General features: G+C 38.9%; 1 protein-coding gene across 1 annotated transcript; it reads left to right on the forward strand.

Annotated features, from left to right (window-relative positions):
* Positions 1-11,961: 11,961 nt before the first annotated feature.
* LOC122199922 (olfactory receptor 1030-like) lies at positions 11,962-12,903 on the forward strand. The gene has a single exon (XM_042905309.1). The coding sequence runs from the start codon at positions 11,968-11,970 to the stop codon at positions 12,901-12,903; it is 936 nt and encodes a 311-aa protein (XP_042761243.1). The 5' UTR covers positions 11,962-11,967.
* The last annotated feature ends 648 nt before the right edge of the window (positions 12,904-13,551 follow it).

Consider the following 13,551-nt stretch of genomic DNA (forward strand, 5'->3'; position numbering starts at 1 on the left):
AGACTGGTCCCAGAGGCCTCATAGGTGAGACACAGTCTCTGCCTATCTCTGTCTCCCCAGCAGTTCAAGGTAACACATCTGCAAATCATAGCACTTACCCAGATAACAGGGGCATTAGACCAACAGGGGATGTCATTAATTCTTAACTCTCTCTCTCTCTCCATATATATATATATATATATATATATATATATATATATATATATATATATATATAGTGTGTGTGTGTGTGTATATATGTGTGTGTGTGTGTATATATATGTATATGTATGTGTATATACGTATATATATGTGTGTATATATACATATATACACACATATATATATACACACACACACATAGAAAGAGACATATATATGTGTATGTATTCAAACAGAAATTACAAATACTAGAGAAATTCATCTTCTCTTGAGGCCTGAAAGTACCTGGCTCTTTGGAATTAAACAAAACTGGCCTTTTTTTTTTTTTTTTTTTTTTTTTTTTTTTCAGATAGAGCTAGAGAGAGCAAGTGGGGCAGGCGTAGAGAGAGGGAGACAGAATACCAGAACCAGATATGGGGCTCGAACTCACAAACCATAAAATCATGACCTGAGCCGAAATCCAGAGTTGGACACTTAAACAACTGAGCCACCCAGATGCCCCCAAAACTAGCATTTCTAGTAAAATCTCTAAAATCTCTGTTAACGACTTTATGGATGACTGGTAAGTACCATCTGAATCTGAAGCTTGCCCCACCACTGAGAGGGGACACCCGGTTGGGTTTCATTCAGGAATCGACACAGGCTTGAAAATCCTCTCCTACATCAGCCACGTTCTGGGCAAATGTGTGCATGCTGACTAAACAAGAGATGAGAAAGATTCTAGGTATGGTAGGATCTAGGTTTCGAGCAAATACAATCTGACTTACAGTGAAGCTAGAAGAGCATAAATGAGGCTAATGAAGGCATTTGAAAACTCACATAAAAATATTACCTTTGGGGGCGCCTGAATGGCTCAGTCAGTTGAACGTCCAACTCTTGATGTCGTCTCAGGTCATGATCCCAGGGTGTGGAATGAAGCCCTGCATTGGGCTCTGCGCTGAGCATGGAGCCTGCTTAAGATTCTCTCTCTCCCTCTCTCTCTTTCCTCCCTCCCTTCCTCTGCCCCTCTTTCCCACTAGCACGCTCTCATTCTCTCTCTCTCTCTCAAAAAAAAAAAAAAAAAGCCTTTGTAGAAATAACCCATGGCCAAAAAGATACTGAATCTTTCACCATTTTGTTGCACCATAAAATGCTTAAAAGAATTACTGACATCTTCATATTCTGTCCTCACAGATGTCATATTCTGCCCTGTTTTATCAAATTGCCTTTCTCAGCTGGGTTCTCTTACAATTAAGGAGATGAATATTTCAATTTTTGTTTTTCTTTTCAAATTACATGCAAAGTGTATTTTTAAGCTTGTCCATTTACTTAGCTTTAAGTACTTGGGGGAAGAATATCCAAACATATAGTAATAGTACAACAGAAAATGCAAAAGCAATATGAGATGCACAAAAAAGGAATTTGAAATTTCATATTGGGCACAAGTAAGTACATGGACTGAAGCAAAACGTTCCTCTTATTTAACTCCATGTGCTTGTGAATAAGCTAGAATAATTCTGAAAAAAAGAACGGCTGGAGACAATAGAGCTGAGTATGCAACAATAGCTTTGAAACAATGAATTAGCTATTTAATGTTACAGTTCTAGGAATTCAATTGGTCAATATGGGACATTTTTCACATAAATTGGTATTGCAAAGAGCAGAAAGAAATGGATGTGATGGTTTAGTCCAGCAACGAACTCTACTGTGAGCTTTTTGAGTATCTATCCGTAGGGGAGGAGGACACAGCTGGAGTACCAAATACCAACATCTTATTATCTGATTCATTCAATCTTTATTTATCTTACCATCACTCTTTAAACCATATGAAGATGTCAACAGTGCCCATGCCAGTTATATCTTAATATTCTCTTTTTTTCGAGGTTGAAAATACATTCTATCTTTCACAACTGAGTAACAATTTGGCTAGTTACTGAATTCTTGGCTGGAGAGCAATACTTTTGCATTAGCATTTTGAACCAATGTATTGTCTTCCAGTTTTCAGCATAGCCGTTGTGAGGTGTGTTGATGCTTTTCTAACACCTTTTTAAAAATCTCTCTCTCTGAAAAGTTTTTAGGATTTGAAATTTTATGATGGTATAACTTGGTGTGTGACTCTTTTGCACTTACTATGCTGGGTAGCTGCTATTTTAATATCTTCTTAGGTAAAGATCAAACCATGATCTATCGTCAGAATTCCTTTCATTGAAGATTTTTAGATCATCTCTTTACCCGGACATTTTTATTCTTCAGAAATCAATTGCTACAATTGGTCTGTAATGTACGTGGGGTGTTATCTGAATGCAAGCCTCTAGTGCTTAATTCAAGGAAGGAGTGAAGAAAATATGACTGAGAAGATCCATGGGAGCAAATGTCATTTTTTAAAAGTTTATGTTCAATGTTCTTTATCCACACTAACGATACGGGAGGGGTGGTGAGGGATCGCTGTTGACATCTAATCTCAATCCTTCTAATCACTCATTGTTTCCCTTAATGTCTGTTATTTTCTCATTCTCCCCTCCAGAAGAAAAAAATTCAAGAACAAACAAAATGACTGAAGAAATTCAGTGTACCAGACCCAAACACTTCCCCCATTAGTTCCCAGAAAAATCAAGAACATCAAAGGTCCCTCTTTGTGTTTTTCTTAGCATTGAATGTCATCATCCTTGCATGGAAACAGGAAACAATCCTGATAAACCCATTTAGTTGGAATTTCTCTTGTCTTATGCACATTTTAGTCTGCAGGGGGCGCTGCCTTTCCCTCAGGTTACTGCACAGTCTCCTGTTACAGAGAACAACCATTGTTACTATGGGCACCTTCACACAGATGTCATTTCTTATGTGCTCCACTCACCAGGGATGATTGTCTCCTGGCCAGAGTATCCTATGGGAAATGCATGTCCATCGGTCACCTTACGAACTATGCAATCATGGTGTCTAAAGAAATCCAAAATAACTTGCTGGCCAGGGCTCACTTGAGTTCAAGGGCACATGCAATCATAGCCTTTTTTACTGCTGCTTGCTGACTGGACCATCATCCACCTCTTGTCTTATATAGTCCCACAGACTCTAGCTCTTGGATGTTAGGAATTTTACTCAACAGAAAACCTACTTTTTTATTATGTCTCTGTAAAGATCCCTAGTGCTATTAAGACTGTCTTCATCTCTCAGGTATCCATCCTGGCTTTAGTCCCAACAATTCTCCCATCTGAAACATTTTTTTTAGCTACATCTTCCACTTCTCATTCCTGGGTCTATCCAACTTTCTTCTTTGAGATTCCAAAACAAACTGGCTCAAATCTTGTCCTGACTTGGACCAGGTAACTCTGGCCCTAAGTATTCTGGCTCCCCTGTCACACACCTCAAGGCTTTCTTAGGGAAGGCATTTCTCAGGGACAGCACCAAAGAGAAAGATTGTTGAGTGTACTTCAAAGGAAAGCAGTTCTTGCTGCTAATAATTAAGCTGAGCTGGTGTCAGTGGCCTTGGAAACTGGGATACAATGTTTGAATTACAGAGTCTATCAAATGCAGAAAACCAAAATGTTGCACATAAAACAAGAGTAACAGTCCATATTAGAAATTTTGGTTAGCGGTTGTTTATTTATTATTTTCTCAAATAAAAATTTTCTTTATACCACTCCTTTTTTCTCTGTTGCACACTGTGGGGTCTGTGGGTAGTAAATACAGAAGGGGTTCATTTCTCATATTGTGGAACATACCTTGTTTATTTTGAGCTTACAAAGTAAACAGCGAAAATCCTGAGTTACTCTCATCTGCAGGCTTTTCTATTTGAAGGAAAATACATATCAAATTAATTGTCATTTCCAAGGGTTCTCATTTTATTGCAAAATTATTTGATAGCACATTATTGAACAAATCCTAGAGGTCAATATGTTGATATCACTCAAATTGGCCACAGGCGGATGTCATCAGTCAGGCACCTGAATTGCAATACCCCCAGTAGAATCACTGCCCACCGTGTCTCTTTCCTCAGATCGTAAAAAGGCCAAACAAGCCAAACTGATGGGAAGTCGCAGCACGGGCATGACTCACAAAGATAGTAAATATAAGAGTGAAGAAGCCTTTCTTTACTCTGAAAGCTGCACTTTTTCCACTCAGATGATAACACCCACATTTCTTCCAGACCTATTTAAATTTTTGGTAACAGTAGGACAGAATTATAAGTGAACGCTCCCAGTTGCTTAACTTACTCCAGCCTATTAACATGGGGACTTTCCACCAAGGAAAATCTAAATGTATACTTAAGTCTCAAACCAAGTGCAACGCTACTCCGAGGCAAACATACTAAGTCAGAGCACCCACTGATTCACAGTTCAGTGAAAGAATCGACAAACCTGTATGATTCCTGGTTGTGGTAGAACAAAAAATATGAACGGTTTTGAGTTATGCCTCTGATGCCCGTACTAGTCACCACCCTTAGATCCAAATGTTACCAAGATTCTTGCCTACCCAGACAATGCTCTTTCTTAAAGTTTGTCCCCAGCTGAATGCATGAATCATATGTGCACCTTCCTTTAATACGAGTCCTTCCTAAAAACTGCAATGAAATCTCATGACTGAGATTCTTCAAGATGCCTTCCCCTTCAGAATCTCACTGGAGACTATCCGCTAGTCTTAGATCTAGAACTTCTTTCCCAGTTGGGCTGAGGAATGGGGCACAGTGTAAGTTCTGGCTCAAAAGTGCCATGGCCCACTTTTCCTCAGCTCTGTCAGTATTGGCTTCTCTCCTCACCTTCCCCCTGCTAGGCATTTGCTCGGACAAGATGTACAATGTCACCTGCATTTCTGCAAGAACAGCCTTTAGGAGGCCTAGCTTTTCCCACATCCAGATATTTAATTCCTGTAATTGGCTCATTTGGGAATGAGAAATCCTTAGAAAAAAACAATTCTTGATAAAAAGGACACTGATTATCATTTGAACTGGAACCAAACATGAGATGTGACAGAACAGGAAGTAGTTCAGCTGACTCTTGCTTTGTCCCTTTCTCCAGCCCTCTTGGTCACTACATAGGGGTGCAGTCCTAGGGAATCTCAAAATAAAAGTCCGGTTTCTTAGTGTCAGGGTAACCTGCTTGTGATCAGATATAGCATTTGCAAAATCATGGACTGCTTTAATTGCCAAATCAAACTTCTGTTTCAGTCTATGCCCTCTATAGCCTGGAAATTTTCTCCTCTAACCAGAATGAAAAGCCATATATTTACCTGCTGTAAGTTACTTAAAATGGCAAAAATTGACTAGGAATGGCCACTAGAACCATGTCTCTAGGTCTGACACAAACACATTTCTCTTCCAGCTCCCTCCTCTTGTGTGGTGAGTTAATGAACTTGGGAAATGCCCGGAGACAGCAAATGCACTTTCCAGTTGGAGAACGCTCTCACGTTAGCTCTACCTTGCTTTGAGTGCCAACATTGAGGGCAATGTTCCTTGCAGCAATGCTTTACAGAATGTACCAAATTACTACAATTAATGACCTAGAGGGCCAGGATCCAAAAACCGGAAAACTGCCTCTGGCCATATCAGGTGTGCTGATTGCCCCAATTTCAATCCAGAGGGGAATGGGGAAGGGAGAGAGAAAGGGAGGGAGGTCTATGGAGCCATTAGAACATTTAGTTGCTGACCTGGCTTTGCATATGATTTTATTCCTTAATTTGGTTCAACAGGAAATATATAGCCATAGGGAAAATGAAGACTGCTTTTCTCTTTCATTGTCTGTTGTGATAAATATGCTAGCCAAGGCCACCTTTTCTTTGCAAGCAAAAAATGTCTCATATGTGCAACCTGGTCCTACAATCTGCATAATCTTACCTTGTCCCCTAAAACACATTCCCTGGGCACCCACCCCAGCCACAGTTTCAAGGCCACCCCACTGCATATGCCCTGCCAAGGGCAGAAAGGCTGTCTCCAAGTATCACACCGAAGGTTCTGGACCTGAGAGTCATCCTGAGTACATGCACCAAAGCATCATAACCCAGGCCATCATTATGTTACCAGGATGATTCAGGGATTTAATTCCCAAGGGTGGTTTCAATCAAATGTAAAATATCTCATAGAAACTCTGTATATACCGTTCCCTTGGTACCCAGGAAGCTCTGGAATAACAAGACATAACAGACTCATTACATTTTATAAATACTCATAGGTTTGCCGGTGCAGAACATAGAAACCAAGTCTTCCAGTCAGACATGAAGAAGTCTGTTTGTCTCACTGGAAATACTCGAGGTGGATGCTTCCAGAAGGTTGGAAACCCTGACTGACTGCCCGATAGGTGCTCGGTACGTTGTATTCATTTCCAAGTCTGCTATAGTAAAAGCAAGGCAGTGAAGAGAAGGGTTTTAGTTCTGGGATTGTGAAGAGTACAGGGCTTTAGGACAGGTATGCTTTCCTTCTGTCGGAGAAGCCAATGGGAGAGGATTGGTTGACTCCTAGGAAAGCTGGGATTTTTTGTCAGTGTATCATTCTATGAGGAAACCATAGGATACACCTGATAAACTCATGAAACCTCTGAAATTGCATGCAGGATGTTGTCTGAGTGAAACTTTCCTAGGATCAGATACTTAGTTTTTACCAGATTCTCAAAGTAGTTCATGTGCCCCTCCCTTCCCAGGGGCTAAGAAGATTTCTTAGGTCATTCAACAAAGTTACTTGAATTACTCAAATAATGAGTGGTAAAACACAAACCAATACTTTGAATCATCAGACATTGAATATATTAAACACTATAAATGTTATATATACATATATCATAAGGGAATCATAAATGGGGACGCAGTATAGTTTAGGCTGAGGGCTCTAGAATCAGCCTACCTGGTTTCAAATCCTGGCTCATCTACTTTCTCTACTTTGTGAATTTGGAAAAAACTAATGAATATTTCTGTGTCTCAGTTTCCTCATTAGGAAAATGGGGAAATGATAATGACATATTTAATAAAATAATGTGTAAAATTGAATGATTCTTGGCACATGAAAAAGTATTTAATCACTGGTTATTTTCACCAAATTTGAGAGTAGTTAAATCAGAACCCTCAGTATTTTATTATATTTACTTTTTGATTTTGATATTGTATTTATTTTTGAGAGAGAGAGACAGAGTATGAGTGGGGGAGGAGGAGAGAGAGAGGGAGACATAGAATCCGAAGCAGGCTCCAGGTTCTGAGCCATCAGCACAGAGCCCAACACAGAGCTTGAACTCATGAACCATGAGATTATGACCTGAGCCCATGTCAGACGCTTAACAGACTGAGCCACCCAGGTGCTCCATTAGTATTTTATTTCTTAAAGGGACCATAAGTTTTCTCTTAGGTAGAAAATTACAGGTCAAATATTTTTTATGAGAAATTTATTATTTTGTTTTTCCCTGAATTTATCATAAGGTCTAGTTATATTCTAAGAACTAATAGGCTAAACAATGATGTTATCAGTAAGCCTCAAACTTAATTGTCAAGGAAGAAAGTCAGAGTATGTACTGGGTTGAAAACTGTTTTAAAAAAAAAGCATTCAATTAGAGGTCTTTTGGATGCAAAAAAAAAATTTCCATAGGATAAATGATGAATAAATATATGGCTATTCAAAAAGAATTTTTTTTAAATCTAGAAATTAGAATGCATGAACCATGTTTTAGAAACTTCATAGGCAAATATGCAATTATATCATGATAGCTAACATAGGAAAAATATTCTATCACACAAGAGCTGTTGAATAAAGCCAGAGTCGATCTACTGGCTCTTTGGGTTCTTCCAGACTTACTAAACTGCTTTGCGTCACAGCTGAAGTGAGAACGGTCACACTTTAAATGGAGGCGGAAAGTCTTGACTGATTCTAGAAATCTGCAAGAATGTCTTCCTGCCTTTAGATGGCATGGAATCCAGAAGAACAAACATTTTACTGAGCAAGATTGCTTATGGGCAACAACGTGGATGGAACTAGAGGGTATAATGCTAAGTGAAATAAGTCAGTCAGAGAAAGACAGATATCATGTTTTCACTCATATGTGGAACTTGAGAAACTTGACAGAAGACTATAAGGGAAGGGAAGGGGAAAAAACAGTTTGAAACAGAGAGGGAGGCAAACCCATAAGAAGCTCTTAAATACAGAGAACAAACTGAGGGTTGATGGGGAGGGGGGGAAAAGGGTAATGGGCATTGAGGAGGGCACTTGTTGGGATGAGTACTGGGTATTGTATGTAAGCAATGAGTCACAGGAATCTACCCCTGAAACCAAGGACACACTGTATACACTGTATTTTAGCTAACTTGACAATAAATCATATTTTTAAAAAATTGCTTATGTGTAACTCCTGAAGATCTCCATGTCTGGTTTTGCTTTAAGCTCTTAATGAGAGAAGCAAAACCACAACCAAACAGGCCCTGTCTACCATAAATACACCAGGAGTGCTAGAAAGGCCATATTAAAAGATCCCTTACTATTTCCTGATATGAGCTGACCTGAACATCTTCAGGCATCTAAGACTGCTGCTCCTTTCCCCAAACCTTAAAGATACAATTTTCCCAAAGGTCTGTCTTTGAACCTTCTGTTACCTTTTTTCCTATCCCTGAACCATCTCGTTGATTCCCTAGCTTTTACCATCCTCTGTGCATTGATGACTCCCAAATCAATGCCACCAGCTGTGTCTGTGTGATAGCCATCCACAATCCTCTCAATTTGAATTCAACCTTCTTCCCTCCTACTCCACTCCTAGCCCAGACTTTCTGTTCCTACTAAAAGCACCACCTCACAGTGACTTGTTATAAATACAGTGGGAAATCTTTTTATCTTCCCCTTAATATGTTCTCAATATTATTGGTGCATGTGTGCATGTGTGTGTGTGTATTTAAATTGTGTCAGATCACCTTAGATAAAAGATAAAATTTAATTAAACTACCAATTATCAGGTTACCATTATCCTGGTCTTTCAGACTTAAAACTTGAATCCCAGATAATTGCCAAGTGACACAGACTCTGCCTTTGGGCTATCTCTCCTTCCTAATATCCTAGCTGGTATCCCTCTGACTATTCTCTCCCTTCAACCCATCCTGCACATGCTCCCAGAGTAACTCCCTAAAAGTTGAACACTGGCCAAGTCATTCTACTGCTCAGATGTTCACTGTGTCCACATTCACTACTGATCTAGTCATTAAAATCTCCCTGACATGGGAAGCTCTGAACAATATAGCACCCCCTACCCCCCTCCAGTTTGTTTCTCACTACTCTCTTTCAGATGTACTTTTCTTAACAGAAGGGATGCACAGTCTCCCAAACATGCTCTGAGCTGCTCTGACTCAACCCCCCTCCTAAAATGCTCTCCTTGAATCTATCTTTCATCTTTTGAGGTTCTTTCCATTTTCCAATCACCATCTCAGTTCATTTCAAGACTTCCCACTCCCTATAGGATACAGACCAAACTCCTTAAAATGAGTGAGACCCTCAATTATCTAGCCCAGACATGCGTTTACTTATAGGCAAACCTGTAAGTTTGGTTACCCTTAGAGCCAAAGAAAAGAGACACTGCCTTGGTCACATTCTTTAGGGAAATTCTGGGCCTCTTCCTACTGTAAAACACTCCAGTGGACAAGGCCAAAGGGATGTGCCCACACAGCATTCATCCTATCCACCCCTTCTAGACCATCTTCCAGGTAACAGGACCCTAAAATTCCGTGCCCAGATGGCCCTCAACTTATTTCCAGAGTCTACAAGAGTCACTTTCCAAGATCACCCTTGTAAGGGTAAACCACAATGCTGATATTCACATGCTTAGGCCTTAGGGGTAACCAAGGGATGGCTATTTGCAGGGGTGTGAACAGATGCACACACGTGTGGCTGTGCACATGTGAGCTGGAGACAAGTTCTCCCACCACCTCATTCCAGCATGGAATTCTGAGGATTCCATCATCCAGGTTATTATGAGGGTATATTTGTTGAGGAGGAAATCTAGAACATATCTTATTAATTTGCTATTTTCATTTTTAACTTTTTCTTATTAAGTCGTAGATATGTGAGCCCCCATTTGTTATTCTTGCCCTGGGCTCTTCCAGTGTCAAAGGTGGGCTTGCTCCTGGGGAGTCAATTTTTTAACCACACCAAATATGCGCAGTTCTTTAAAGCCTTGTCTTTCTCAAACATCAGTTATATTACAAAGGCTATGCTGTATGTCTATATACCTGAGGGTCTCCTTGCACTTTTAGAGCATGCTTTAAAAGGTTGAAAGGTAATACTCTGGAAGTACTAGCCAATACAAGTTAAAAAGTGAAAAAAATGAGAGATGCTCTACAGAAATGAGGGAAAAAGTTCATATCCTTTTCATATTATATGAATCTATATTTGAAAACCCAAAAGAATCAACTAAGAGCTATTTTTAAATGATAGGAAACTATGGTAAAGAAGATAGTTATAAAATCAATTTTTCAAAAATTGGTAGTTTTTCCATATGTAAACAGTACTTAAATAAACCACAAAATGAAAAAAAAAGCTTCATTTACAATAGTTAATAAAATAAAACATTCGTGAATAGACTTTAAAGAACAATATAAGATATTTATCCGGAAAGTTTAACGAAAACTCTAAGGAAAGACTATTTAGGGACGTCATTAATAAATACATACATTCCTTAGTTATAGAAGTTTTGATTGTAAAGCTGTCAATTCTCAGCAAATTAACATATCGATTCAATGCAATAGCACTCTAAGTGAAAACAGGATTTTTTTTTTTTTTTTGGAACTTGCTAAAATAATGCCAAAGTTCATCTTGAAAATATACGTGTGAAAATAGCCAGAAATTATATTACCAGATATTAAAATTAAATTTATAGCTTCGGACTTAAATGTTTGGTCCTTGTTCTAGAAGAGAGGACAAAGAAAAAGAATCAGAAATTGACCCAAGTACTTATGAATGTTTTACTGTACATTAAGGCTGGAGTTTTAAATCAGCAGAATCAACCAGAAAATTGTTTCACTAACCAACGGCCTTAGGACAGACACCCAGCTAGCTATTTGGGGAAATAAGTAAAATGAGTTGACTACCTCATTCTTTATATCAAACTTAAACTCTGGATAAAGCAAAGATAATGATGTAAAAATGAAATCCGTAAAGCCCTAGAATAGAGCAAGAGATCATTTTTTAAAATAAGTTTAAATAGAGAAAAATGTATCTAACTATGTCACAAAGATCAGAATTCAGAAAGCAGATCGATAAAGTTGGCAAAACCCTTTAAAATTTACTGCGTAGCAGAAAGAAAAAAAAATACCATACCAATGTTAAGTGACAAACTAAGAATTAATTTGCAATACATGTAGCAAACAAATGGCTAATCTCCTTAATAAACAAAGAGGCCCTGTAAATAAAATGCTTAGAAGATCAAGAACCTAATAGTAAAATTAGCAAAGGAACTGAACTGACCGGTCATGAAAAAGAAATACGCATGCAAATAATTGTTTGAGAAAATGCTAATCCCTACTCATCATTTTTAAAAATCAAGAGGACCTGAGTTGCCCAGTATTCACCATCATGGGGGCAAAGGTTTAAAATTTGATAAGATTTTGGGTTGGTGGGAAAATCGGCATTCTTGTACAACATTTTTGGGAGTGTAACTTGGTGCAACTTACGTGGAGGTCAATTGGTCAATTTCCATCAAAAGAGAAAGTGAATGAATTCCAACCCTCTGAGTGAGCAGAGTAAAGCCCCATGACTAATGACAGTCTTTAGCCACTGGAATTGTGAAGCCAAATTTTTGTCATCTGGTACTGGAACAAAGAGGTAAGAACCTTTTTGTTTAGTCTAATCATTTTGAAGCCTTATTTCTTTTTTTTTTTTTTCCCAACAAGAGAGAGAACAAAATGGCAAGAGGCAACCGTACCACAGTGACAGAATTTGTCCTTATGGGATTCACAGAGCGTCCTGAGCTGCAGCTTCCCCTTTTTGTGGTATTCCTGGTAATTTATCTCATCACCCTGGTAGGAAACCTTGGCATGATCCTACTCATCAAGGTGGATCCAAGGCTCCACACCCCCATGTACTATTTCCTTAGCCACCTGGCTTTCATCGATGTTTGCTACTCATCTTCCATTGGGCCCAAGATGCTACAAAATTTATTGGCAAAGAAAAAAACCATCTCCTTTTCAGGCTGTTTTGCCCAGCTGTACTTCTCCAGTGCTTTTGCCACTACTGAATGCTTCCTCTTGGCCACAATGGCCTATGACCGCTACATGGCTATCTGCAACCCCCTGATTTACCCAGCCGTTATGACTCAGCAGGTCTGCAAGGAGTTGGTGATAGGCGTCTATACCTACGGCTTCCTGAACTCTGTACTACAAACAGTTCTGACTTTTCAGTTGTCTTTCTGCGACTCCAATATCATCCACCATTTCTACTGCGCTGACCCTCCTCTCCTTGCCCTCTCCTGCTCTGACACCCACACCAAAGAGAAGCAGCTCTTGATCTTCTCTGCAGTGAATCTCAGTGGATCCTTCCTGACTGTCCTCATCTCTTACATTTGCATCCTCCTTTCCATTATAAAAATTCAGTCTTCTGAAGGCAAGTGCAAAGCCTTTTCCACCTGTGCCTCCCACCTCACTGTGGTCATCGTCTTCTATGGAACGCTGTTTTTCATGTACATGCAGCAACCCAAAGCAGGGAATTCATGGAAGTACAACAAAGTAGTCTCTGTGTTTTATAGTCTTGTCATTCCCCTGCTCAACCCCCTGATCTATACCCTGAGGAACACAGAAGTAAAGGACACCCTGAAAAAGATGCTAGAAGGCAAAAAGCCATAGTGAGTGAGTTGTCATAAGGTAGCATTGGGGAAGTGTGATACTCTGACATAGTATAACCAACATGATGGAAATTTAGCAGCCTATTCCCATTCGGTCAATCCAATTTGCATGTTTTTAAGAGCAAAAGTACTGGACCACTTGCTTGATGTCGTAATATTGAATCCAACCAATTATCATGGACTAATCAGAATTGATTTACAAGCTATACTGTTAACACCTACTTCTTTTGTATGTTGAATGTGAAGTGACTTATTACCAATTACATAATAATATGAGTTCTAAAATTTAAAGGATCCTAAGAAGCAATATTCTGGGTAAAACTATAAATTAATGAACCTAAGTACAAAATCCATACATGAATATCTATAGTGTTAGAAATATTTTCCAGCTTAAAACACTCTGTTTTGTAGCAAATCACTTGTTAGTCTTAAATATATTTCTTCATAATGTATTACTATAGATCGTGGTTAAGTTTCAAGACCAGGTTGCAAGAAGCTTATTTATTCTAAATGTAGTTGAAATACTACATGCTTACAATGAACAATAGAAATAATAGTATTATAGTAAGAATAAGTGGAGAGGAGAACAGAAAAACCATGAATCAGTGAAATATGGGGAAACTGGGGGAATATGGGGAAATCAGTGAAA

Source organism: Panthera leo, chromosome D1 (genome assembly GCF_018350215.1).
Source record: "Panthera leo isolate Ple1 chromosome D1, P.leo_Ple1_pat1.1, whole genome shotgun sequence".
Lineage (NCBI taxonomy): Eukaryota > Metazoa > Chordata > Mammalia > Carnivora > Felidae > Panthera > Panthera leo.